The 27,209-nt window shown below is 42.2% G+C and overlaps 2 protein-coding genes across 4 annotated transcripts in view; both read right to left on the bottom strand.

The window, feature by feature from the left end:
• MTERF4 (mitochondrial transcription termination factor 4) overlaps positions 1-27,209 on the bottom strand; it is a 213,685-nt gene that overhangs the window by 84,645 nt on the left and 101,831 nt on the right. The window lies entirely within an intron of this gene.
• PASK (PAS domain containing serine/threonine kinase) overlaps positions 1-27,209 on the bottom strand; it is a 101,691-nt gene that overhangs the window by 45,027 nt on the left and 29,455 nt on the right. For all 3 annotated transcript variants that reach the window (XM_040348900.1, XM_040348901.1, XM_040348899.1), the window contains exons 4-8: positions 22,534-22,701; positions 13,048-13,176; positions 9,706-9,840; positions 6,723-6,965; positions 1,477-1,609 (exon numbers count right to left, since the gene is read on the bottom strand). In XM_040348900.1, the coding sequence (XP_040204834.1) occupies positions 1,477-1,609; positions 6,723-6,965; positions 9,706-9,840; positions 13,048-13,176; positions 22,534-22,701 (808 nt within the window). The remainder of the gene's footprint in view (positions 1-1,476; positions 1,610-6,722; positions 6,966-9,705; positions 9,841-13,047; positions 13,177-22,533; positions 22,702-27,209) is intronic.

Here is a 27,209-nt window from a genome sequence, read left to right as displayed (position 1 = left end):
CCAAGCAATAAAATGAGAGTTGGGCAACAACATAGCAAACAGAACTGTCAACAGGCCCACAAAAGGCAAAGGTTAAAAACCTTAAAGCGGTGGTTCACCTAAAAACATTTTTTTAAAAGACAGCAGCTACAAATACAGCAGCTGCTGACTTATAAAAAAATGGACGCTTACCTGTCCATGTCGCCCGCAACGTTGGCAGCCGAAGCCGAGCGGTAGGTCGGCTTTTGGCTTACCCCGCCGCCATCCTCGGCGAGGGAATCGGGAAGTGAAGCGCTGCGGCTTCACTGCCCAGTTCCCTACTGCGCATGCGCGAGTCGCGCTGCGCCGTTCCTACTGGTCCCCGTTGTGTTCTGGGAGCTGAGTGTTTGCCAGAACACAACAGGGGGATGACGCGGAGGAGCCAGACTCCCGCAGGAGTCTATACCAGGAAGTGGTGCAAATACCTGTTTTATACAGGTATCTGCACCCCCCCCCCCCTGAAAGGTGTCAAATGTGACACCAAAGGGGGGGGTTCCGAAAAGCGGAGGATCACTTTTGGGTGAACCTCCGCTTTAAAAAACACTCGGATAGCAACTTAAAGCACCTCGTGGCCAAAGCGTGCATCCACTGTAGACTGAACACCCACTTGGTAAAACTTTTACCCTGGACCCGGCTGGCGGCTTTGCAAATGCGGGATACAGATGTTTGATGCTGAAAAGCTCAAGCGACACCAACGGCCTTGGTGAAATGAGCTCTGATGGACAAGGAAGGAATCGTATCCTTTAGGCTGTAGGCCCTGGAAAAACTTTTTCTGATCCTGATGCTGGCAATTCTGGGGCAGGAAGCAAGATGAGGTCCTATAGCCAAAACAAAGAGGGAAACCGCGGCTGTGGCGGCTAGGTAGAGTCTTATAGCCTGACCACATACAGTATAAAGTCTCCCGGAAATCCTGACGGGAAAACCGAGAACCTGCTCGATAAGTTTCCCCGTGTACACACGGCCGGGTTTCCCTTCAGGAAAACTGCGGGAAGAGCTTTGGCTGGGAATCCCGGCCGTGTGTATGCTCCCTCGGAGTGTTTCCCCATAGGAAAACTGCTGGGTTTAAAACCGGCGGGAAAATAGAGAGCGGGTTCTCTATTTTCCCGCCATGATTCCCAGCAGTTTTCCTGTCGGGAAAACTGCGAGGAAGCATACACACGACCGGTTTTCCCGGCCAAGAGATCTCCTCGCAGTATTCCTGGCAGGAAAACTGGTCATGTGTACGAGGCTTAAGGCAATTTCCTTGGCATGTTTTGGGGGGCGGAGCAGAGGAAAGGAGGAACAAGGTTCTCAGAGGTGGAAAGAAGAGACCATCTTAGGTAAAAAAGGAAGGTTTTGGTCTGCTGCTGGCCACAGTGTCTGATGGTTGACCATTTTCTTTTGACGTTTCTGCAACATTCTTCTTTTAAAATAAACATACCTGCTCAAGGGGGAAGACGATTTTAGTGACTCACTTACCAGGCACACTACGGTAGAGAACCTCACATGATCTGGCTGGAGCACGTAGATCCTGAGGTGGTGTCAGCAGTGACAACTCTTCTTCAGCACTTCGTATGTATTGGTAAAATCCAGGAATAAGAAAGGTAATATTCTAAAACCACATGGAGCCCAAACAAGAACAACATAATTACCAAACAGCTTCAAGCAAGTAAGCATTTGCTAACGTTTTAGTTAGTATTTGTAGCTTTTTACAGGGTAAGAGACAGCAAAAAGGGTACTTGGCCACTGGATGCTTTTCAGATTTGGAGATGCAATAGTTTGACAATTTTTATTGCTTTTTTTTTGTCCATCTTAGAGAAGTTTATATTCATGAAAACAGAACCCTTTTCTGGTCCTAGACACTGATACCAAGACTTATTTTTATACTGAAAGAAAATATTTGCTAGAATTTCAATATTGGTCCCAGTTACACATGTACATTAAAATATTTTTTTTGTGGCATTAAAAAAAAAAAAAAAAAAAAAGGCGCCATGAAAAAAACTGACTTGGAAACATGTTTCTAGTTACAAAGACAAGTTTTATTCACGAAAATATTTTTGACTGCCACTCACAGTTTTGAACTGACTATATATGTTTTTAGCCATGGAAGACGGAGGAGAGTTAAAGGTTAAGTGCACCTTTCATAACATGTTACACCGGACCGCCCCCCGCACCTCCCCGATCTGACAGCTAGCGGGGAACTTATCCCAAACCCCAACCCCCCGGGTGCACGCTGTAACAATTAAAAACAAAACAAAAAAAAAAAAGTGGCCGAGCGGGTCCTGTGAATGGTAATAAAATGAAAAAGGTCCAGAGGCCTTTGCGGCTGTTGGTTTGTAATTTTCAATGGACTACCATGGCGCTGTGGAGCGTGGTGGTAGTTCATGATCTCTTCCTGTCAGATTGTATCTGCTATCCCATATGGGATGTACGAGCAAGCAGTTAAACTGGAAGATCTGCTGGAGACCTGCATTATACCAGCATTGCTGTACAGGTTACAAAAAAGAATACTAAATGCACATTTTTTTACCTGTAAAAACAAAATATATATATTTTTTTCTAAAAAGTGAACTTATTTTTTTAACCGCTTCAGCCCTGGACCATTTTGGTGGTCAAAGACCAGGCCACTTTTTGCGATTCGGCACTGCGTCGCTTTAACGGACAATTGCGCGGTCGTGAGACGTGGCTCCCAAACAAAATTTCCATTTTTTCCCCCTACAAATAGAGCTTTCTTTTGGTGATATTTGATCACCTCTGCGATTTGTATTTTTTGCGCGATAAACAAAAAAAAAAAGTGACAATTTTGAAAAAACAAAATATATTTTTTACTTTTTGCTATAATAAATATCACCAAAAAATATATAAACAAACATTTGTTTTCCACAGTTTAGGCCGATACGTATTCTTCTACATATTTTTGGTAAAAAAATAAAAATAAAAAATAAGCGTGTATTGATTGGTTTGCGCAAAAGTTATAGCGTCTACAAAATAGGGGACTGTTTTATGGCAATTTTTCTTTCACTCGTTATGGCGGCGATCAGCGATTTTTATCAGGACTGCGACATCATGGAGGACACATCGGACACTTTTGACACCATTTTGGGACCATCCCGCTTGGCTGAAGTCTATCCCCAAAAGTCAGCTGTTGCGTATACGACGCAACTGTTCTGACACCAAAGACTTCTACTTACAAGCAGAGGTCTTAAAACAGAGGTTTCTGGACAAGGGTTACCCAAGAGAGCAAATTGATGAAGAGATTCAACACATTGGTAGGGTGGACCGTACAACACTTACACTTGAAAGAACCAAAGCGTTACCAGATCCCAAATTTAGAAACGCATTTTTTACTACGTTCTCGAGTCAACATAAGCAAATTAAAAATATCATTTGCAAACATTGGGGGATCCTCAAAGAGGATCAAGTGTTGGGACCTTCCCTGCCAAACAATGCCACAGTCATCTATAGGGGTGCCTCTTCTTTAAAAAATCAGGTTGCCCCCAATGTTATTGATCCGCCTATAAAACCAACTTTTTTTCCCTTATCCAAGGGCTTTCACCCTTGCAGGAAATGCAAGGTATGCCTTGAGAATATTCATGGGAGAAAGAAAACCATTTCTTTCCGGTCTAGTGTTACTCAGATTGACTATCCCATGAAGCAATTCTCCACCTGTGCTTCTACATATATAGTTTATCTGATCACCTGCCCTTGTGGAAAACAATATGTGGGCCGTACCATCCGCAGTTTTTCCACAAGGGTAGGTGAACATGTTGCAAAAATCAAGAAAGGCAACGATAAACACACAGTGCCTAGACACTATTTACAAGTTCACAATAAATCATTGATAGGTACTTCCTTTTTGATTATTGACAAATTTGTTCCCCACTGGAGGGGTGAACCGAGCACCAGAGGAGTCTCGAAGTTAGAAGTATATTGGATTTATACCCTCAAGAGTTACGCCCCTTTTGGACTCAACGTCGAATGGGACGTGAATGCTTTTATTAATCAGTCCTAATTTTATTATTCATTTTGTGATTCTCAGTATCATTCACCTTGTCATACCTGGTCTTTGTTTTCTCTGTTTGTGGTTCAGAGACAATATATTAGGTGTCTTGGAGGTTTTGAAGATGAATTTCAATTTTAATTTTTAATTTTCATATGTGTATGTCTTTTTAATTATCACATTTCTAAGTGGGGCCTTTAGTTCACCTCCTTGATTGCTGGCTTTCATCTGATTCATAAATAGTATTTATATACTGATTATGTGTGTTCTCTGTAAAGTCCAATTAGATTGGGGTGACTCAGGATGACCTCGTATAACCCCGGTGGGTTCTCTTCCATCTTTGGGCTGATATATGACGCTGTGTGTCCCGGAGCGTCTGTGTTTTGATACTGACGTCTGCCTGTGATATGCCTGGAACGCATCGTGGAACGCGGCGTACGGCGCTGACGTCATGACGCTGCGGAAGGGCTGCTGATTAATGCCCATTGATTGGCTGACTATCACACCTCCTGCCTGTCAAGGAGGAGGAGGGGGGAGTGACTGAATCATCCTGGACGTCCTAACGTTTAATACGTCTGGACGCTGGCGCTTTTGACGCTAAGCCCCGCCCCACTACTTCCGGCTTTTGGAACGCAGACGACGTTTCCGGTTCCCTACGATGGAACGCACGCCGGTTTTGATATGGAAGAACAGATGTCAGCAATCAGGGACCTGGATGTAAGGTATTTAATGCAATGGGGGGAGCAGAGGAGGTCCAGATACCCCAGTAGAAGTCCGTGTAGCGACGAAACCGGTCGGGTGATTACTCCACTGCATTCCCATTGCACTCTCAACTTTGTTGGATATACTCCCTATACCTTTATCCAAGGTGGGAGTTTGCTGCCATAATTCACTTAATTTTTACTTGTGCTATTTTTTCTTTTGATTACTAGCTAAGTGATCTATTTTTTCCTGTGTGGCTTTTTGAAGTTTTTTCATATTTTTACTGCATGTGTATATTTGCAATGCTTTTTTATTAAATGTTTTTACACTATGAGGAGCACCTCTATATTTTTTCCTTTTTTACCACTTTGGGTGTTTTGAGCTACTATCGATCAATCAACTTTGGTTATCTACCTTGAAAAAACAAGCGCTTCAATAACCATTTCTGGATTGGACACGCGGAGTGAGGACCACTGGACCCAGACAATCGGTCTATACAAGCCTTGATGACCCTCCCACCGTATGGTGGTTGAGAGGGTCCACCATTTCTGGTAAGGGTACCCACCCATTTATCTATTTTCGTGTCCAGTGCTGAAGATTTCTTGGTATTGAAGATTTTGCTCCACCCTACACTGAAAGTTTATTTGCACAAGTTTAGACTTTGTCCTTCCTGGCAGACTCTGTGATATTTGCAGGATTGAGTTCACGCCTTCTATATTAAGGCACATTTGATCAACAGTGGAACGTTGGCCTTGGAGGACTGTCTTTCTTTATTCATTGATTTTTGCATATTATATTTCTATATATAAGTATGGTGATCACACCACAGTTATTTCACATATGTATTTTTACCTGGTGATTCTTTATAGCACAGATTTGTACGTAAGGTTTTGATATAGGAGCTTGTTTCTCACATCATAGCTCCCATTATTCACTTCACTATTTCACGATAGTGTATGAAGAGGCATTAGACTTTGATTATTAGTCTTTTACCTTTAGGGTACACGCTAGATTCACCCTTTTTTAGGGGTTTATTTATATTTTGGGCGCTACATTTTCTTTTTTATATTTTTTTATTTTTTTTATATTTTTTATATTTTACCATTTTGGGACCATTGTAATTTTTACAGCGATCAGTGCTATAAAAATGCACTGTAAAAAAGTCACTGGCAGTAAATGGGTTAACCACTAGGTGGCGGTGCAGGGGTTAAGTGTTCCCTAGGAAGTGAGTCTTACTGTTAGGGGGCGTGGCTATACGTGACACGTCACTGATGACCGTTCCTGATCAAGGGGAACGGTCATCAGTGACAGTGTCAATAGGCAGAATAGGGGAATGCCTTGTTTACAAAGGCATTCCCTGTTCTGCCCTTGCCGACTGCAATCGCGGGACTCCCGGGAACATCGAGTTCCCGGGACCCGCGGCCACACGCGCGAGGCACGTGGCTGCAGATTTAAAGGGACGTACCTGTACGCCAATCTGCCCGTGCCATTCTGACGACGTAAATAGTCGTGCGGCGGTCAGCAAGCGGTTAAGCAGAAGGATATTCCTGGCCCTGGATTATTATAAAGAAAACAAGCAATCAGCCAAACTTATCTAAAGCTAGCCACAGGCTGATCTAAATTTCAATCAGTGAGTTTCTGTCCTGTTCAACAGAAGCCAATCATAGCTGCAGATGCTGGTCAGTGTGTTCCGACAGTGGGGAGTCCTGCTGTCAGAATGCAATGTCCAATGTACTATCTGCCTTGGTCAGCTGGGGAGGCCTTTAAATGTCGAATGTTTAACCAGGGATTACTTGGGATATTTTAGAGAGTTACTAATGCCTGTTTTGAGAAGCTTCTCCCTCTCTCTTATTTGTGAAGATATACTTTCTGACACTAGACTTGAGGCAGAACATTTTATTTTTAATGCCATTACAAAAAAGTGACTTACCCTTTAAAAAGGATCACGGTATACCTACAAAAGTATAAAAAAAAGACTAGAAAGCCCCTTTTTCGAAGCAACACAAGTGTGGCAGATTCCTACCTTTCCCAGGAGCTGCGTTCGGTCATATCCAAACAAAAAGCGTGACAAAGTTCCATTTAAGCCTTTGATGGATCCATCAGGAAGAAGGGTGATCAGGCCACTGATAGAGGACAGGACAGTTATACTGCCATAGTATTCTTCAACTGAAGATACACCTTCAGCAAAGTCTTCTATCAGAGTCAGACTAAGAGGAAACGTGACACCATCACGTGACATGCCCACAACATTCTGGTGCTGGATGCTCTATTAAAAAAAATAATAATAATAATATATGTCAAAAAGGTTCTATGGTGCAATGTTCAAGAATCAGATAGCAAGATAATATAGTGACAGCTTAAAAGAATAGGCACATGGATACTTTATTAAAATGAATGGGCAGCGCCCGCAACACGGGCGCTTTGAACCCTTTCTTAAAAGCGGCCCACTAGCACCCGAAAAGCCTTGCTAAAACTAAGGGAAAGGACCACTAAAGGACCCCTGCCTCAGTGTGAAAGTAGCCTTAGAACCGATAGTGCTGATACTAAGCATTTTCACGAGTATCGGTACTCGTGCAAATGCACCGCTACCTGAAATCGATACATTCAGGCTCAGTTCTTTTAGCTGTCAGGGAGACTCTCCCCCTGAGAGCCGAAACGCAGCTGAAGTGTTAAAGTCCAGCACTTGGAGCTGTGAAAAAAAAAAAACAGCTGGGCAATGTTTATCAACAACATTGCTCAGCTACTGTTGTACACACCATCAGACAGAAATGAGAGACAATCCGCGCGGACAGACAGCGCGGTGACGTGTCCGCGCCGTCGCCACGACGACGCAGGAAGGTCAATGCTTCCACGCATGCGTCGAAGTCATTCGACGCATGCGAGGGGTGGCGGCCGCTCGGACATGTACGGTAGGTCTGTACAGACGACCGAACATGTCCGACGGACAGGATTCCAGCGGGCTGTTTCTAAACAAGTTTGGAAATATTTGCCCGCTGGAAAAAAAGGCCCGGCGGGCAAATGTACGCTGGAATCCTGTCCGCTCGGGTGTACAGACGACCGAACATGTCTGCTGAAACTGGTCGGTGGACCAGTTTCAGCAGACCTGTTCGGTCGTGTGTACGGGGCCTTAGTTTAATTGAATCAGCCCCAATTAAGGCCTTATTCGGTTTCCCCATTTAATTATTATTTTCCTGCAGATTGTTTATTATTTTTTCTTCACTTTTAATTTATAAACCATTAAATAACGAAAAAAAAATTTTTGTTTGCTTTGCTCGTTAATATTTTTACAACATATATTTACACATTTCACATGGAAAAAAAGTGCAAAATTAAAAAAAGAAAATAAATGTATTTACTCGATTTGTAAAATAACTTTTCAATGTCTTGTACCATTGCTAACAGCTGAAGTGTAAATAAAACACTTGCGATAGGTACCGGTAAGTTCTAATAAAAAAAGTATCGGTACTCATAGTGTAAAATAAAAATCTGCATTAGTTCGATGTATTCAGGCCTGATTCTACAAGTTAGGAAAATTGCACAACATTCGTAGTAAAAGAGAAATGCAAGAAACTAAATGAAACTCAGAGCTGTACAATTAAAGAGTAAACTCATGCGACAAGTAAAAATTGAAGGGACAGAGGACCGGAAATCCAAAAAGGACAAGCCACTCGACATAGAACCTGGCAGAGCAGCCTGTTAGGGAGATTCACCCTCTCTAGTCGTCCTGTTATACGTCATCAATTAAAGTGAAAGCAAATGAAAATGCCATATTATAGGTTGACACCAGAACAGTAATAGAGGAAATCTTCCAATAGGGACACTGGATCTAGTGACCATTATGACATGCCGGGATTCCCTCACTTTGGAGGGATTTCTTTTCACTTCCTGTTTTTGGTGTTGGACAGGAAGTGAAGAAAAAAAAACTCCTCTTTTGGACACCGATGGCAAAAAACTGACAGGGGTTATAATCCTCCCATAATCTATACAAATTTGAGGCATTATACTTGTGACTGATGACAAATGTGGTTTGCTGGAGTGCATGCATGTAGGGAGAAAGTGTCAGAAAAAAAGTTGCAGGAGATACAAAGGATAAAAAATAAAAAACATTATTTAGAAAAAATGACAATTATTTATGATATACAGTGCTTTAGCAAAACTAAATGTCAATCAGCAAGGGTTTACATGTACTTTGTGATTTAAGCTGCAAGGGCAGGATTTTCTCATGACTTCTTAATGAGATTATTTCTTGCAACACCAACGCCCTATTTTGTAAGCAAATGTTTCCAAGGAGTTGCGGTATATGGTTTTTATTTCTTTGTTATTTATGTCTCCATTTCACTGCTGTAATGTACATGTCCTTAAAATAACTCTAGTTATTTCGCTAGAGCACACTACTATAGTTACTATGGACATGTCTGACTGAAGGGATCCTAAAGAAAAAAAAAACTGTCATAAATGGTAAGCTGCAAACATAGCTATAAAGCAGGAACCTAGATTCTGTATAGCAGCCGGAGTGCCTGAAACTCAAGGTGTTCCAGAATGAAATTTCCTTGAGCTTGAGCTCATCCTCTGCCACACCTCACAATTGATTGGTGAGACCATCAATTAAAGCTATGGACTTATATTGAGCAACGGAACTGAAGTGAGGTGGGCATCAATTTCACAAGTAGATATTTGCACAATGGAACAGCCTACGTAAGGGATCCCAGAGAGCTCCAACAGAGATATAAGGGCATTATACAACGGCCCCTGTTCATTTAAGATTACCAAAAACTACGTAGAGCAACAACCTATCAATCGAGACCCGTCCACTACAAACTTTATTTTTGTAAATCTAAAAAAGATTGTACAAAATGCTTATGTGTGTAGCTAGCCTCCCATCCATATTAAAGTCTTCCAAACTACGGCATTGCCACAGGTTTTCTTTTGAGCAGTCTTGGGTAGGACACAAACATCTCCTTTGTATGTCCCAAAATGAATGATAATTTATACAGTTGTATCTTTACCTGTGACATCTCTTTTTTATGGTTGGGAACTTGAACTGATGGCATCAAGTCTGTAATGTGTTGCCCTAGAACCTCCTCCGAGTCTGTATAGCCATAAAGCTGTGCACAGGATAGATCGCAGGAAACAATTCGCCCCTAGAAGACACAAAGTAATGACCAATCAACAATTTATCATCATGTAACTGCCCTTGCTGACGAAGTCCCATAGGACGTAACGCGTACAAGGGAGGAGCTATCTTGCTGACGTCACCCACTGTCATTGTATCTTATACTGCTATTGTTGCTACCAATCGAACATCCATGCTGGATGTGATTGATTGACATTTTTTGAAACAAAAAGGGAATGAAATAGGAGTGGTATTTGTTTTTTAAATAAGGAGGTGTTCACATTATTAATGTCATTTATGAAGCTTATGTGATTTTAACCACTTAAGCCCCGGATCATTATGCAAACTAAAGGACCAGGCCCCTTTTTGCGATTCCGCACTGCGTCGCTTTAACTGACAGTTGCGCTATCATGCGACATGGCTCTCGAACAAAATTGACGTTCTTTTTTTCCCCCACAAATAGAGCTTTCTTTTGGTGGTATTTGATCACCTCTGCGGTTTTTATTTTTTGTACTATAAACAAAAATAGAGCAACAATTTTGAAAAAAAAATAAATTTTTTTTTACTTTTTCCTATAATAAATATCCCCGAAAAATATATATATAAAAAAAATGTTTTTTCCTCAGTTTAGGCCGATACGTATTCTTCTACATATTTTTGGTAAGTAAAAAAAAAAATTTGATTGGTTTGCGCGAAAGTTATAGCGTTTACAAAATAGGGGATAGTTTTATGGCATTTTTATTATTTTTTTTTCACTAGTAATAGCGGCAATCAGCGATTTTTATCGTGACTGACATTATGGCGGACACATTGGACACTATTTTGGGATCATTGTCATTTTTACAGCAAACAGTGCTATAAAAATGCACCGATTACTGTGAAAATGACACTGGAAGTGAAGGGGTTAACCTGTAGGGGGCACTAAAGGGGTTAAGTGTTCCCTAATGTGCGTTTCTTACTGTAGGGGGGCGTGGCTGGGCGTGTGACATCACTGATCGTCGTTCCCTATGACAGGAAACAGACGATCAGTGACAGGCTCACTAGGAAGCACGGGGAGAGGTTTGTTTACACTTACCTCTCCCAGTTCTTCAGTTCTGTGACCCGATCGCGGGACACCGGCGGAGATCGGGTCCGGTCATGGAGCAGAGGAATGAGTTGCGAGCGCCCCGCGCTCGCGACCCACAGCTGGGCTTCTTAATGGACTGTACGTCCATATGCCCAGCTGTGCCATTCTGCCGACGTATTGAGTCGTGCGGTGGTCTAGCATTTGAGGTAGTTTTTACCTGTATTTGCGAGCGATATAGCGGAATAATAAATACAAGATGATTAGGCTCAAGGAAGATGGCGTCGTTATGGCAGATGTTGAGGTACCCAAATGGCGCCTGTGTAGAATAAATTAGAAGCTTTGGGCTTTGGTAAAATGATGCCAATAGAATGGCAAAAAAGATGGCACCTTATTAGGAACAGACTTGAGGACATAGGTGTGAGGTCTCTGGACACATAGCATGGGATCTCAGACTATAAATATGGACCGCTGTCACCCAATCACGATTCCCCTGGAAAATTCATGTGATTAAGTGACAAAACGCACTGGGATAGTTCTTTGGGTGACATTGAGTACATTGCGAACCCAGAAGGAGCCGATTTGCTTTCTATGAGCTGTGGTTATCCCTGTGTACATACAGTTGTGCTCATAAGTTTGCATACCCTGGCAGAATTTATGATTTTAGAGAATATGGGCCAGATCCACAAAGAAGTTACGTTGGCGTATCTATTGATACGCCGCGTAACTTTTAGGATGTGCCGGCGTATCTTTATTATGTATCCAGAAAGCAAGATAAGCCGGATTTTTGCTTAGATACGACTGACGTAAGTCTCTTACGCCGTCGTATCTTAGTTGCATATTTACGCTGGCCGCTAGGTGGCGCTTCCGTAGATTTCCGTGTAGAATATGCAAATTAGGTAGATACGCCGATTCACGAACGTACGTGCGCCCGGCGTATCTATATGTGTCGTTTGCGTAAGGCGTCGGACCGGCGTAAAGTTACCCCTGCTATAGTACGCAATGTTAAGTATGGACGTCGGGACAGCGTCGAATTTTCCGTTGTTTGCGTAAAACGTTCGCGAATAGGGCTTTGCGTAAGTTACGTTCACGTCGTCTAGGCATTGAGCGGGCGTAATTTAATTTGAAAATTCGACGCGATACTGAGCATGCGCGCGCATGCGCCGTTCGAAAAAAAGCGTCATTTACGTGGGGTCATGCTTAGTTTACATAAAACACTCCCCCCTGTTCCTCATTTTATTTAGGCACGCTTACGCTGGCACATTTACGATACGCCGCCGTAACTTTAGACGCAAGTGCTTTGTGAATACAGCACTTGCCTCTCTAAGTTGCGGCGGCGTAGCGTAACTACGATACGCTACGCCCGCTTATATTTATGCCTATCTACGTGAATCTGGGCCTATGAATGATCTTCCTCTTCTCGGGTCCCTCCCTCCTGTCGAGTGCCCCCACAGCAAGCAGCTTGCTATGGGGGCACCCAAGTCGAGCTGCAGCTCTGTGTGGCTATTCAGACACGGAACATCGGATCTGCCCTGCCCCCCCTCTCTCCCGATTGGCTAACTGACTGTGATTGACAGCAGCGGGGGCCAATGGCGCAGCTGCTGTGTCTCAGCCAGAAGGGAGAGTCCCAGACGGCCGAGGCACTTCGCTAGATAGAGATGGAGCTCAGGTAAGTACTAGGGCGGCTACTGCACACAAAAGTTTTTTTTATCTTAACCACTTCAGCCCCGGACCATTTTGCTGGTCAATGAACGGGCAACTTTTTGCGATTCGGCACTGCGTCGCTTTAACTGAAAATTGTGCGGTCGTGAGACGTGGCACCCAAACAAAATCGACGTGCTTTTTCCCCCACCTCTGTGGTTTTGATTTTTTGCACTATAAACAAAAATAGAGTGACAATTAAAAAAAAAAATATATATATATATATTTTTAACTTTTTGCTATAATAAAATATCCCCCAAAAATATATATATAAAAAAAAAACAAAAACAGTCATTTCAGCAAAAAAAAAAAAAAATTCCTTTAGTGATCCTTTAAGTGGTTAATGCATAAAATGCATTAAGATAAAAAACGTTGTGCCTTTGCAACCACTTTAACATGAATAAGCATGTAGAATACAATTCAATCAGTGACAAACTAATATAGAGACAATAATGCAATCATTTTACTTACATCTTGCTGAAATGAAAGAACAGTTGTAATAGTCTGTGCGGTCTCCAGGAACAAAATACATTGGCTCTGAACTCTGCGTATCCACAATCGCAGCATGACCACAGAACCTCCATTTCGCACTGCTTCAACCTGAAGACAAAAAACATACAATGACAGCAAAGAAAGTCTACAACAAAATGTCTCTATTAAAAAAAAGGGAACTCAAATGTTTACCTAGCACACGCTGCATGCTTTGCTGCAAAAGATCTGGAGCAGCAGGCATGCAGAGTGACTGCTCAGGAGGTGTGCATGATCTGCATGTGTATGATTTAGAAAAACTTATGTTACTGAATTGGTTTGGCAAACAGGGTCCCTGGCCTCTGGGTGCATAGAAAGAGAGTCCTTTACTAGTTTCATCACTGAACCACTGTAGCAGGTCCTTTATTAGATATACACAGACAGAGGCATAAAACATATAGCAGAATTCTTATTATAAACAGCTCTACAAGGCTATGTTTAAATGGAAAAAAAAAAAAACTAAAGACAGTAGGTTAGTTAGAGATCATATGTATTGAAGCACCAACAAAAACTCTGCAGCCAATCATCATTCTGACTGCATTTTTACAGGAACCGGTATACAGTTTTTTTTATACCAATATGGCTCAATGATTTAAAAAACACGGTGCCCCAAGTATTGGAGGAGCATTGCTTGTTGCCCTAAACGCAGACTCTGGAAATTTGTTTGGGGTCCTGACACTCGCATTGGGAACATCTAAGATATGCATAACCTTGTCTCTGGCCCTGGCAGAGACAAGGAAAACCGTACAACATACACACAATTATGTTTACCAGTAAAAGGAGTGGACATGGGAAAGGTATTTGAACTGCTATGTGAACAGCAAAATTAAATTACCATGCTGCTTGCCACATCTTAAATTCCTGGTGGCTAATCAGCCAGAACATTAGAGTGGATTTTTTCCATGGTTTTACTTCTGGTTGCATCAAACAACATCATACAGTTGTGCCCATAAGTTTGCATACCCTGGCAAAAATTGTGACATTGATATATAAAAAAAAAAAATGACTGATCATCAGCAACTGTCTTTTAACCACTTTAGCTCCAGAAGGTTTAACCCCCCCCCCACCCCCTCATGACCAGGCCATTTTTTGCAATACGGCACTGTGTTACTTCAACTGTCAATGCTGTACCCCCCAAAAAAATGGAAGTCTTTTTTTACCCCACAAACAGAGCTTTCTTTTGGTGGTATTTGATAACCTCTTTTTTTTTTTTTTTTTTTTTTTATGTAGCGCAAAAAATCAAAAACAACCAAACAACAACATTTTTCATTTTCTGTTATAAAACATTTCCAATTTATAAAAAAAAAAAAAAAAAAAAAAAAATCGAAATTTCTTCATCAATTTAGGCCAATATGTATTCTGCTACATATTTTTGTTAAAAAAAAAAAATCCCAATGCATGTATATTGATTGGTTTGCACAAAAGTTCCACAGTCTACAAACGATGGAATATTTTCATGTATTTTTTTTACTAGTAATGGCGGCGTTCAGTGACATAGAGGGACTGCAAAAAAAAAAAACAAGATCCATGTTCCTGCTTAGCAGGAACACAGGGTCCGCACATTCCCCTCTCACAGAACGCTGTGGTTACATAGGCAGACCGTTCTGCCTTCCTCCTGAAGGATCGGCAGGTCCCAGCGGACCCCTGATTGGCTCTCACTTTATCCAATCACAGCGAGACGGGGGTCGCCCGAGGCACATGCACGACCCAGACATGTCAAATCCCGTACAAGGTACGTGATATGGCGCAGAGCGGCCGCCCTGCCATAGTAAATCTACAGTGGATGGTCGCCAAGCGGTTAAATAAGGATAGTGATCATATAAAGCCATTTATTATCACATAGTTATTTGGCTCCTTTTTAATTCGTAATAACAGAAATCACCCAAATAGTCCTGATCAAAAGATTTCATACCCTGGAATGTTTTGTGATGGAAGTACTAAAATTCCTATTTTGTGATGAGCCAATTCTTTTATTAGATCCACTGAAATGTTGTTTTTCCTTTTAGATTCTTATATATTGTTTTTATTTTTTTATTTTCTTTATCTATATAAGAGATATACATATGCATGTGTGAATATATATATTCCAAGTGTTTATTTTCATTAAAAGAGGTTATATCAGATATAATGTTTTAAAAGTTACAACTTGAAATGAAGGACAAAGGACTAAAATTAAAAGAGGTCATCCCCTCCTCCTCACTCAAATCTCTGAATGAGCTTATATGGGTTTGAAGAGAAAACCTCTGCAAAATTGACAAATGGGCCCCTGTACATGGACATCCCACAATGGATGTTATATGAGGCTGTATGTGCCATGAGAAGCTCCATACTATATGGACTTGCAAGAAGAACGTGTGCAGTACAGACGTCACAGGGGCGTGTAATAAGGGACTGAACTATATGAAACTGACCAATCTGTAGGCTTATGTTTGTGATGTCATGTTGTTAAGGCTGAACGTTGGAAAGGTGAAGATGTAGATTTTTTTCTCTCTGGTCTGCATGTTTCACTATTATGATTTGGGTCAAACGGCAGAAATGGGCTTCGCCCTGAGGTTGTATCAGGGGTCAATCCTTATCAGTTTGCCCTTGGTACAGACACACAAGGTGACATACACACGTTAACTCCTTCCAGGACTGAAGTGGTTAACTCCTTAATGAGCATTTTTTGCGATACGGCAAGGCATCGCTTTAACTTACAATTGCGTGGTCTTGCGACGTTGTACACAAACAAAATGGATGTCCTCCCCCCCACAAATAGAGCTTTTTTTGGTGGTATTTGGTCACTGTGGTTTTTATTTTTTGCGCTATAAACAAAAAAAGACCGACAATTTAGAAAAAAATAACAAATATTTTTAACTTTTTGCTATAATAAATATCCCAGAAGAAAAAAAAACGCAATAAGCATATATTGGATTGGTTTGCGCAAAAGTTACAGCATCTACAAAATAGGGGATATATTTATGACATTTTTAGTACACTTTTTTTTTATTTTTTACTAGTAATAGCGGCAATCAGCTATTTTTAGCGGGACTGCGACATTGCGGCGGACAGAGCAGACACTTTTGACCCTGTTTTGTAACCAGTGACTTTTATACAGCAATCAGTGCTAAAGATAGCGAATGATTACTGATAAATTGCACTGATAGGGAAGGGGTTAATACTAGCTGCTGTTCCTGATCACTAGGAACAGCAGATCTCTCTCTCTTTCCCTGTCAGAACGGGGATCTGTTTGTTTACATTGTCAGATCCCCATTCTGGCTCTCTGTGGAGCAGTTGCGGGTGGCCTGCGGACATTGCGGCCGCGCGCTTTGGCTCCAGCGATACGGCACACGCGCCTGCTACTGTCCATAAAGCGACCGATGCACATCTACGGCTAACCTGCCGCAGTATAATGAGGACGGCTGGTCGGCAAGCGGTTAAAATGCCAATTAAAGGTTACATTTCCAACATCTGTGGCTTTTTCAATTGCAATTAGTGTCTGTGAATAAATAGTGAATGAGTTAATAGCTACAAAGGGATATAAAAACATATCAAAAGCCTTGAAAATGCCAGTCAGTAAATGTTCAATAAATCATTAAATTAGTAGCGCACTTAGTGTGGTTGATTTTTACCTATAGGCAAGTCTATAAATCAGGCTTTCCATAGATGTACTGTAAATATCTCCTAAACGTGCACCGGTGACATCATGGCGCATGCGTACTGGGCTCTGAATGGAACTTTGCTGTTCATTCAGAAATGCGTGCTGCGGGGAGCGACGGCATTAAGGCTCGGCCATTCATACAGCCAAAGCCGGCAGACCCAGAAGGAAGACCAGTTAAAGATGGAAGTGCCTACAGTGGTGCTTAGTTTTTAGGCAAGTCTGTCATAATGTGCTAGTATGCCGTGCAGTATGGCACATTATGACTTAAACTGCCGGGGGCCAGATAAATTTTTTTTTGGTGCAGTTTACCACTGCTTTAAGAAGTGGAAAATCAGGGATCCCTTGATACCAAGCCAAGGTTAGGTAGACCAAGAAGGATTGCAGCCACAACTGCTAGAAGAATTGTTTGGGAAACAAAACCCACAGGTAACCTCAATAGAAACACAGGCTGCTCTGGAAAAAAGATGGTGTGGTTGTTTCAAGGAGAACAATACGATGATACAAAAATTTGTTGCATGGTGGAGCCGCCAGAAAGAAGCCTTTAATGCGCTAATGCCACAAAAAAGCCTGGTTACAATATGCCCAACAAACATCTTGACACACTTCACAGCTAATGTCACACTGTAATCTGAAGTAAGGAGAACAAAAAGCTTTTTTGTCACCACTTTAAATGCTATGTTTGGAGGGGAAGAATACCAACCCCACTGTGAAGTATGGCGGTGGCTCACTGATGTTTTGAGGGGTTGAGCACTCAAAAAAAAAGTATGGGAATCTTGTGAAAATTGCTGGCAAGATGAATGCAGCATATGATCAGAAAATACTGGCAGACAATTTGCATTCTTCTGCAGGAAAGCTGCGCATGGGACGGTCTTGGACTATTTAGCACGACAACAACTCCAAGCACAAGTTGACCCTCCAGTGTTTACAGCAGAAAAAGGTGAAAGTTCTGGAGTGGCCATCACATTCTCCTGACCTTAATATCATTGAGCCGCTCTGGCGAGATCTTAAATGTGCAGTTCATGCAAGATGACCAGAGACTTTGCATGACCTGAAGGCATTTTGCCAAGTCGAATGGGCTGCCATATCACCTGCAAGAATTCGGGGCCTCAGACAACTATTACAAGAGACTGTCTGTTGTCATTGATGCTAAAGACCGCATTAAGAACTAAGGGTATGCAGACTTTTGAAAAGGGGGCATTTCGTTTGTTTTCTTGTTGCCATGTTTTGTTTTATGGTTGTGCCATCCTGTTAATACCTACAGATGAATATAAATCCAATAAGAAATAAAATGTGGTTTGCCTGCTCACTCACCGTTTTCTTTAAAAACGGTACACACGGCATATTACCAATTTCCCAAGGGTATGCAAACTTTTGAGAACAACTGTACATCCATTTGTTTACCAGTACTTGTTATCCTATGAACATATACTTCAGAACTGGATACAGGTACGAGAAAATGGGGACTTTAAAAAGGTGCAAATCGACAAAAAAAAAATATATATATATATATATATATATATACACACACACATATATAAATAAAATCATTATTTATTTTATATTATTAAAATGTATTGTTTGTATAAAGTGGATGTAGCTTGAACAGGGAGTGTGTGTGGTTATGTTTCAGTGGAAACAGCTATTCATGGATCAGGTTTTTTGATTTAGCCAGCAGGCTGATAAGAAAAATAAATAAATAAAAATCACTGAGCGCATTCCCCTATCCACATTGTTGGGGTGGATGAGCAGTGCATCCCCTTCCTTACTTCTCTGAATTGAAATATATATATATATATTAGGGCTGTGCAAATTAACTTTTAATTAATCGATTAATCTTTAATTTTTTCGATCGATCAAAATATTTTTGATCGATTAAAATTCTTTTGATTGGTACTCACCTCACCGCCGGCTTCTGAGCCTTCAGGGAGTTCCGCCGGAGATCCGGTGATGTCACGGACACCGGTAGGGCTTGCCGTGTCCATCTGAAGGGCTCCTTTGCTGTGCCTTCATATCTGCATGCCGGCGGGACCTAACTATCTGCCACACGCAAGGGCTGTTACACTTCCCTTTATCACTTCCCTCTATCAACCTGGGATTCTACAGCCATCCACTGGGAGTTGTGATAGTTCCCTTCACGGGACATCTACATGCCGACGGACTGATGTTAACCCCTCATCTGGATTCAGCAGTGGTATCGTTGTACACATTTTTATACCAGTATCATACTTGGGTACATGTTTTTATGACTGCTTTTGCTCCCGTTTGGTATTACTCACACCATTTTTACAGTTTATGTAGCTACATCGATTTTATCTCCAGTGCAATATTTATTTGGTTACCTACTTGAAGACTATACAAGTTTTAATGCTATTCCCATCGAGCGCTGCCTTTGTGTGTTTTTTGTATCCTCCTATCCATTTTTTCCAGTGGTTGGTAGCTGCACTGGGAATCAGCCTGCAAGGTGTTTAGCTAAAAGTAGTTGGATCTGTATGTGCGTTATAATTAATCGAAATTAGTCGATTAATCGATTTAAAAAAAAAAAAAAAACGATTAATCGAACAGAAAAATTTTGATTATATATATATATATATAGAGAGAGAGATAGAGATAGAGATAGAGATAGAGATAGAGATATTACATTACAAGGTTCATCTGGTTCCTCATATAATTTGAAGTGACATATATAGTACTGGATGTGATTTCGATGAACAGGACTATCAGTAAAAGGTTAGAAGTCGTCTTTATTCTGAGAATGAAGTAACCAGAATATGGCTACACTGCATACGATTGGTTAAACCGAGTTGCAGCCTGAATTTACATCTGGATAAATCTTCAAATGTTAGCAGAAAATGCGATTTTTAGTTGACTGCTTTTTTTACTCCCTATGGGAGACAGTGTTGCAAAATGCCCAGGGAAGAGGATGTGTTCCCATCTTAAAATCAAATGTCTTTACATGTTGTCCTCATCAAGAACAGTAAAAGCCTGTATGTAGAGATCTAACAGTTCTTACGATTCCCAAGGCAAGGCCTGCATGATCTGCACTTCAAAACACTGCGTCTAAACATTGTGGCTCTCTGGGGGTTCAAGCACAGACTTCCAAAAGCACCCTTACACAGTTACATTTCTGAATATTAAACACCAGATTCTCTTCTAGTTTACACACACACACACACACACACACACACACACACACACACACACACACAAATATATATGGTGAGAGACTGCAATTTATTTGTAGCCTAGGCTTCAAATAGGCAATATCAATATGTATCGATTGTCTTGGAGGAGAGCCAAGTCACTGCAGATATTCAGGACTGAAGTACCGTACATGGATCTGGTAGAACCTTCCTTAAAAAAATTACGTCCCTACCTTCCCATTGATGTATATATATATATATATATATATATCTTTGCCACACTTCAACACTCCATTCATGTGTTAGAAATCTCAGAAATATCCCATATTTTTAGAATGGGGAAGAATCTGACCTTCTCACGTTCTCCCAGGATAGAGCCTAAAGCCTCGTACACACGATCGGATTTTCCGCGAACAAATCGTAGGACTTTTGTCCGAAGGGCGTTGGCTATGAAATTGTATTGCATACAAAACGGCAAAGAATTGCCGGCCAACAAACACAAAACTACATGTTTTTTTCAGCTCTTTAGTGCTACCCTTTGGGCAACTTCTGCTAATGTTGTGTTATGGTTAGCATTGGTTCTGAGCATGCGTGTTTGTACTTTGGAGTTTTTTCCAAAGGACTTCTGTACACACGATCGGATAATACGACACACATTTGTTGTCGGAAAATTTTAAAGCATGCGATTCCACATTTGTTGTCGTAAAATCTGACAATTGTCCGATGGAGCGTACAAACGGTCGGATTTTCTGGCAACAGCCTGTCATTACACAATTCCAGTCGAAAAATGTGATTATGTGTATGGGCCTTAAGACTGAGCAGCCAATGACCAAGCCGAAACACTGTCACGTGGGGGAGCATAGAATGTAATACGCTTTATGCGCTGATACAGACTGTACTTGGCAAAAGGATTGGTCCAGTTTTTGACATTTTATGTTCTACCCATATTAAGGGTGTAACATGGAACATGTTGCAGTAGCCCACCTCACCCCTGATCCCCTCTTTTCCTGTGACAAGGGGGTGTGGGTTCCTCTCCCTCTAGTCAATGTCACATTTAAAATCACCTGCACAGATGTGTCATTTATTCACAGAGATCTGCATTGTTGGTTTAGTTACCTTTTCCTTCGATTTCCCTTCTAAATGTTTTTTTCTTTGTCTGAATTTCTCACTTCCTGTTCCTGCTCAGTAAGCTGTTCTGGCTGACTAACCCCCAGCCAGAATGGCTCGGATGATGGGGGCATTCTGGCTGGGGGTTAGTCAGCCAGAACAGCTTACTGGAGGAGGAACAGAAAGTGAGAAATTCAGACAAAGAAAAAAAAAAATTTTAGAAGGGAAATCGAAGGAAAAGGTAAGTGAACCAACAATGCACTAGCTTAACCACTTAAGGACCGCTTCCTGCACATATACGCCGGCAGAATGGCACGGCTGGGCACATGTACGTACAGGTACGTCCTGTACTAGTACCCAGCTGTGGGTCGCGGGCGCGCTCCCGCGACCCGAAGCTCCGGGACCAGCGGACTCGATCGCCGCTGGAGTCCCGCGATCGGTCCCCGGAGCTGAAGAACGGGGAGAGCCGTGTGTAAACACAGCTTCCCCTTTCTTCACTGTGGCTCCGTCATCGATCGTGTCATCCCTTTTATAGGGGGACACAATCGATGACATCACACCTACAGCCACACCCCCCTACAGTTGTAAACACACTTCAGGGAACACATAACCCCATCAGTGTCCCCTTGTGGTTAACTCCCAAACTGCAACTGTCATTTTCACAATAAACAATGCACTTTAAATGCATTTTTTGCTGTGAAAATGCCAATGGTCCCAATAATGTGTCAAAATTGTCCGAAGTGTCCGCCATAATGTCGCAGTCACGAAAAAAAAAAAAAAAAAACGCTGATCGCCGCCATTAGTAGTAAAAAAAAATTTTTTTTTTTTTATAAAAAATGCAATAAAACTATCCCCTATTTTGTAAATGCTTTCAATTTTGCGCAAACCAACCGATAAACGCTTATTGCGATTTTTTTACCAAATGTAGGTAGAAGAATACATATCGGCCTAAACTGAGTAAAAAAAAAAAAAAAAAAAAAAATTGGATATAGATTTTTGGGGGATATTTATTATAGCAAAAAATATTGCATTTTTTTTCAAAATTGTCGCTCTATTTTTGTTTATAGCGCAAAAAATAAAAACCGCAGAGGTGATCAAATACCACCAAAAGAAAGCTCTATCTGTGGGAAAAAAAGGATGCCAATTTTGTTTGGGAGCCACTTCGCACGACCGCGCAATTGTCAGTTAAAGTGACGTAGTGCCAAATCGCAAAACCTGGCCGGGGTCCTTTAGCTGCATTTTGGTCCGGGTCTTAAGTGGTTAAAGGAACCTATTTAGAAAAAAAAAAAAAAAAAAAAAAACTTTTACAACCCCTTTAAATTACACTACAGTTTCTCTAAAATGTGACATAATTCTACTGATGTCAGTTGGCCCATTACCTTTTTTTAAAAATTGGTAATCTACTTACAAATGAGAACAAGAGGCTCCCAACTTGACACACTTTAAATGATTTATATTGTAGAACAATCACAATCTATCTCCACAATTCCTTCTGTTGTGGTGCGTTCCTTATAAAGTCTTTAATAATGGAGACACACTTACCACTTCTCCAGGTACCCGGGAAATGCCATCAGCTTCGGTAAGCTCCTCCTCTAAAACCTCTGAGATCCTGTGGCTGGATGCAGGAATCAGACTGGACAGACTCATTCCAATTAACTCGAGACTGCTATATCCAAAAAGCCTGCAAGCTTTATCATTGGCCATTAAAATCTGGAGAAATAATAAGTGCATTCAGTTAGACACATGGCAGTCTGAAAATAAATGATGAAAGTTGTTCTTTAAAGTGTAAGTAAACCCACCTATCATTTTCAGGCAAGGAAGCTGCCATCTTGGCCTATGTTTAATCTTCAACTGCCATGATGCTGCACATGTGATCAGTTATGACACCAGCCATTGGATGGTTTGACAGTTTGGTTGAGAGCACAAGCAATGTGACAGTTCGCAATCCTGGCATGCCGGAAATGTAACTGCTTTTTGAAACTGTTAGATCGATGGGTTTACTTCCGCTTTAAATGACACAAAAGTATCCTTGCCATTTAAAGTTGATAACCATTTTTTTTTTAAAGCTGCATGCAAGCTCTTAGCCAGATTCACAGTAGATAGTAGATACGCCGACGTAGAATCTAAGCTGTCGTAAGTTTAAGTGTATGCTCAAACTGAGATACACTTAAACCTAGCTAAGATACGACGGCCTGCGCCGTCATATCTTAGGGTGCAATTTTTCCGCTGGCCGCTAGGTGGCACTTCCGTTGAGTTCGGCGTAGAATATGTAAATGACTAGATACACCGATGAATGTACATGCACCCGTCGCAGTAAAGATACGCCGTTTACGCAAGGCGTTTTCCGTCGTAAAGTTATTCCAACAAACAGCTGGCCTAGCCAATGTTAAGTATGGCCGTCGTTCCCGCGTCAAAATTTGAAAATTTTACGTCGTTTGCGTAAGTCGTCCGTGAATGGGGCTGGACGTAATTTACCTTCACGTCGAAACCAATATGTCCTTGCGGCGTACTTTGGAGCAATGCACACTGGGATATGGCATGTGCCGTTCATAAAAAACGTCAATCACGTCGGGGCACCAATCATTTCCATAAAACACGCCCCCCTCATCCTCATTTGAATTAGGCGCGCTTACGCTTACGCCGGCCCCATTTACGCTACGCCGCCGTAAGTTAGGAGGCAAGTGCTTTGTGAATACAGTACTTGCCTCTCTGACTTAAGGCGGCGTAGCGTAAATACGATACGCTACGCCGCCTTAAAGATGCGGCGCCCTACCTGAATCTGGCTATACATGTCCAAGTTACATTGTGACAGCAGTAGGTTGCCTGTATTCATGCACATAACACAAGTCTGTGTTCCCAGGGAAATTAAAATTAAAATACAATAAACTTGTCAAGGGTAAGTTCATTTTACCCCCTAACCTCCCTCTGAAACACGTCTCAGCATTATTCTCGTCTTTCAACTTGTTCCTGAAATGCGAAACAGCTTTCTGGAACATCACCAGTTTAGTAAAATGCTTACAGGGGCAGCTTCTGGGAGGTCAGTTCAGTTCACCTCTTTACCTGCACAGATAATATGGTGTTTTTTTTTATATTTAACCACTTGCTTACTGGATACTTAAACCCCTCTCCTGCCCAGACCAATTATCAGCTTTCGGTGCTCTCACTCTTTGAATGACAATTGCGCGGTCATACAACACTGTACTCAATTTTTTCCCCCACAAATATAGCTTTCTATTGGTGGTATTTAATCACCTCTGGGGTTTTTAGTTTTTGTTAAGAAAAAATTAAAAAGACCAATTAAAAAAAATAATACAAAACCGTTTTATATTTTTGTTATAAAATTTTGCAAACGGGTAATTTTTCTCCTTCATTGATGTACGCTAAACTCATAGGCACCAACAGGCTGCCTGATGGGCTGCACTAATGGGCACCGATAGGGCGGCACTGAGAATTGGCACTAATAGGTGTCACCGATAGCTGGCAGTGATGGGCACTGATAGGTGGCAATGATAAGCACTGATCAGCACTGGTAGGCAGCACTGGTGAGGCACTGACTGGCACCACTGGTGGGCATTGATAGGTGGCACTCGTGGGCATTGATAGGTGGCATTTATTGTACTGGTGGTCACTGGAAAGTGGCACTGTTGGGCACTAATGAGGCTGATGTGCCTCTTCCACTGGAAACCGATGTCCCTTACACAAGAGCCGGTGATCAGCCTTTTTTTTTTCTCCTCGCGCTGTCAGCGTAAGGAGAAAAAAAAAACAATTACCAAGCTTCATTTACATCACGTGACCAGCTGTCATTGGCTGACAGTTGATCACGTGGTAAGGGGTCAGGACGGGCCCATTACTTGGATCTGTGATCATCCGAGTCTCAGTGACTCTGTGATCACAGCACGCACGCTCCCTGCAGGGGGCGCGTGCAAAGGGGAGGATGTCTATTGAGGTCCGCTCTGTAGCCATCATTCGGCTATAGCGCAGACCCCTATTTATCAGCAAGAAGCCTTTCTTAACTAGAATTCTCTGAACCCTGGGGTTCCAGCAAAGGTTGCTTGGAGGTCCTTGATCAGTAAGCAATGTAACAAGTCATTCCTGACCACTGATGCAAGCGTTACCGTATTTTTCGGACCATAAGACCCACTTTTTTTCCCAAAAAATATGGGGGGAAATGTCTCTGCGTCTTATGGTCCGAATGCACATCAGGCACCGCCCCCCCACCGTCGACGCCCTCCGCCACTGCCGGCAAAGCCGCCCCCCCCCTGCACGAACCCCCCACCCAGCCGACCTTTACTCCCGAGTCCCGGTTTCCGCGGCCGCCTCCCGCACAGATAAAGTATCCCAGTGAGTGCACACTCGCGGCCGGGGTCTGGGAGCCAGGACGAGTATTGAGAGAAGGGGAAATCATGCCTACTTCCCCACTATGCAGCGCGACATGCCGCCTAGACTGAGGTAGGACATTATTGTAAGGGGAGAGTGGGGAGGAGTGTATGGCAGCTAAGGAGTGAGTGGATGAAAAGCTGTGCAGTCTCCTAATGCTGTGTTTGGAGGACAGGTGACCGCCTGCTTTGCTGGGACTTGTAGTGCCTCTGTGGGGGGGCTGAAATATGGCAACCTGCTCTTCTGGGACTTGTAGTGCCTCTCTGTGGGGGGGCTGAAATATGGCAACCTGCTCTACTGGGACTTGTAGTGCCTCTGTGGGGGGGGGGCTGAAATATGGCAACCTGCTCTGCTGGGACTTGTAGTGCCTCTGTGGGGGGGGCTGAAATATGGCAACCTGCTCTACTGGGACTTGTATTGCCTCTGTGGGGGGGGGGGCTGAAATATGGAAACCTGCTCTGCTGGGACTTGTAGTGCCTATGTGGGGGGACAAAAATATGCCAACCTGCTCTGCTGGGACTTTTAGTGCCACAGGTCAGGCCACAATAATGGCACAGGTTGGGCTGCATTATTGGCAATGGTCAGGCTGCATTTCTTTGGCACAGGTCAGGCTGCATTTCATGGGCACTGGTAAATATTTTGGTACACCATGTGGTTCAGAATATTTTTTTCTTGTTTTCCTCTGCTAAAACCTAGGTGCGTCTTATGGTCAGGTGTGTCTTATAGAGCGAAAAATACGGTAATTGCTCACAATGATCCCCAATGTACAAGGGCACCTTTTCAACTTTCCACCATGTGAAGGGAAACGTTTAAAAAGGAAAAATATTTTTAATTAACCACTTGACCTTGGGAAGATTTACCCCGCTTCATGACCAGACCATTTTTTGCGATACGGCACTTTGTTACTTTAACTGACAATTGCAGTCACGCTGTACACAAATAAAAAAAAATCATTTTTTTTCCCCCACTAATAGAGCTTTCTTTTGGTGGTATTTGTTCACCTCTGCGTTTTTATATTTTGTGCTATAAACAAAAAAAGACCAACAGTTTTGAAAAAATAAATAAAATAATATTTTTTACTTTCCGCTATAGACATATCCCAAAAAAAAAAATTTAATTTCTTGAAAATTTACCCAAATATGTATTCTGCTACATGTTTTTGGTAAACGCTTTTACTAGCAATGGCGATGATCAGCGACTTATAGCAATATTGCAGTGGACAGTGATTAGTGCTAAAAATATTCACGGTCACTTTACTAATGACACAGGCTGGAAAGGGGTTAAACATCTAGGGCAGGGGTGTCCAACCTTTTGAAGAGCAAGGGCCACTTAAGCGACTTCTCTGTAACTGGGGATCAGTTTGAAAGCAGCCCAGTAACCACTGTAGAACAGATATGTCCAAATATACACTGTGGGCTGGATTCAGATACATTGGCGTATCTGTCCGCCCGGCGCAACGTATCCGAGATACGTTACGCCGCTCTAACTTTGGGCGCGAGTTCTTTATTCAGAAAGAACTTACGCCCTTAGTTAGAGCGGCGTAGCGTATGTGTTGCGGCGTAAGGCCGCGTAATTCAAATGGGGATGTAGGGGGCGTGTTTTATTTTAATTTTTGTTGACCCCGCATTTTTTACGTTTTGTTTGAACGGCGCATGCGCCGTCCGTAAAATATCCCAGTGTGCATTTCTCTAAATGACGTCGCAAGGACGTCATTGGTTTCGACGTGAACGTAAATTGCGTCCAGCCGTATTCGCAAACGACTTACGCAAAATTTAAAAAATCGGCGCGGGAACGACGGCCATACTTAACATTAGCTACCCCTCATATAGCAGGGGTACTAT

The sequence above is a fragment of the Rana temporaria genome, chromosome 4 (genome assembly GCF_905171775.1).
Source record: "Rana temporaria chromosome 4, aRanTem1.1, whole genome shotgun sequence".
NCBI classification, from domain to species: Eukaryota; Metazoa; Chordata; class Amphibia; order Anura; family Ranidae; genus Rana; species Rana temporaria.
This window is presented reverse-complemented; position numbering and strand designations above follow the sequence as displayed.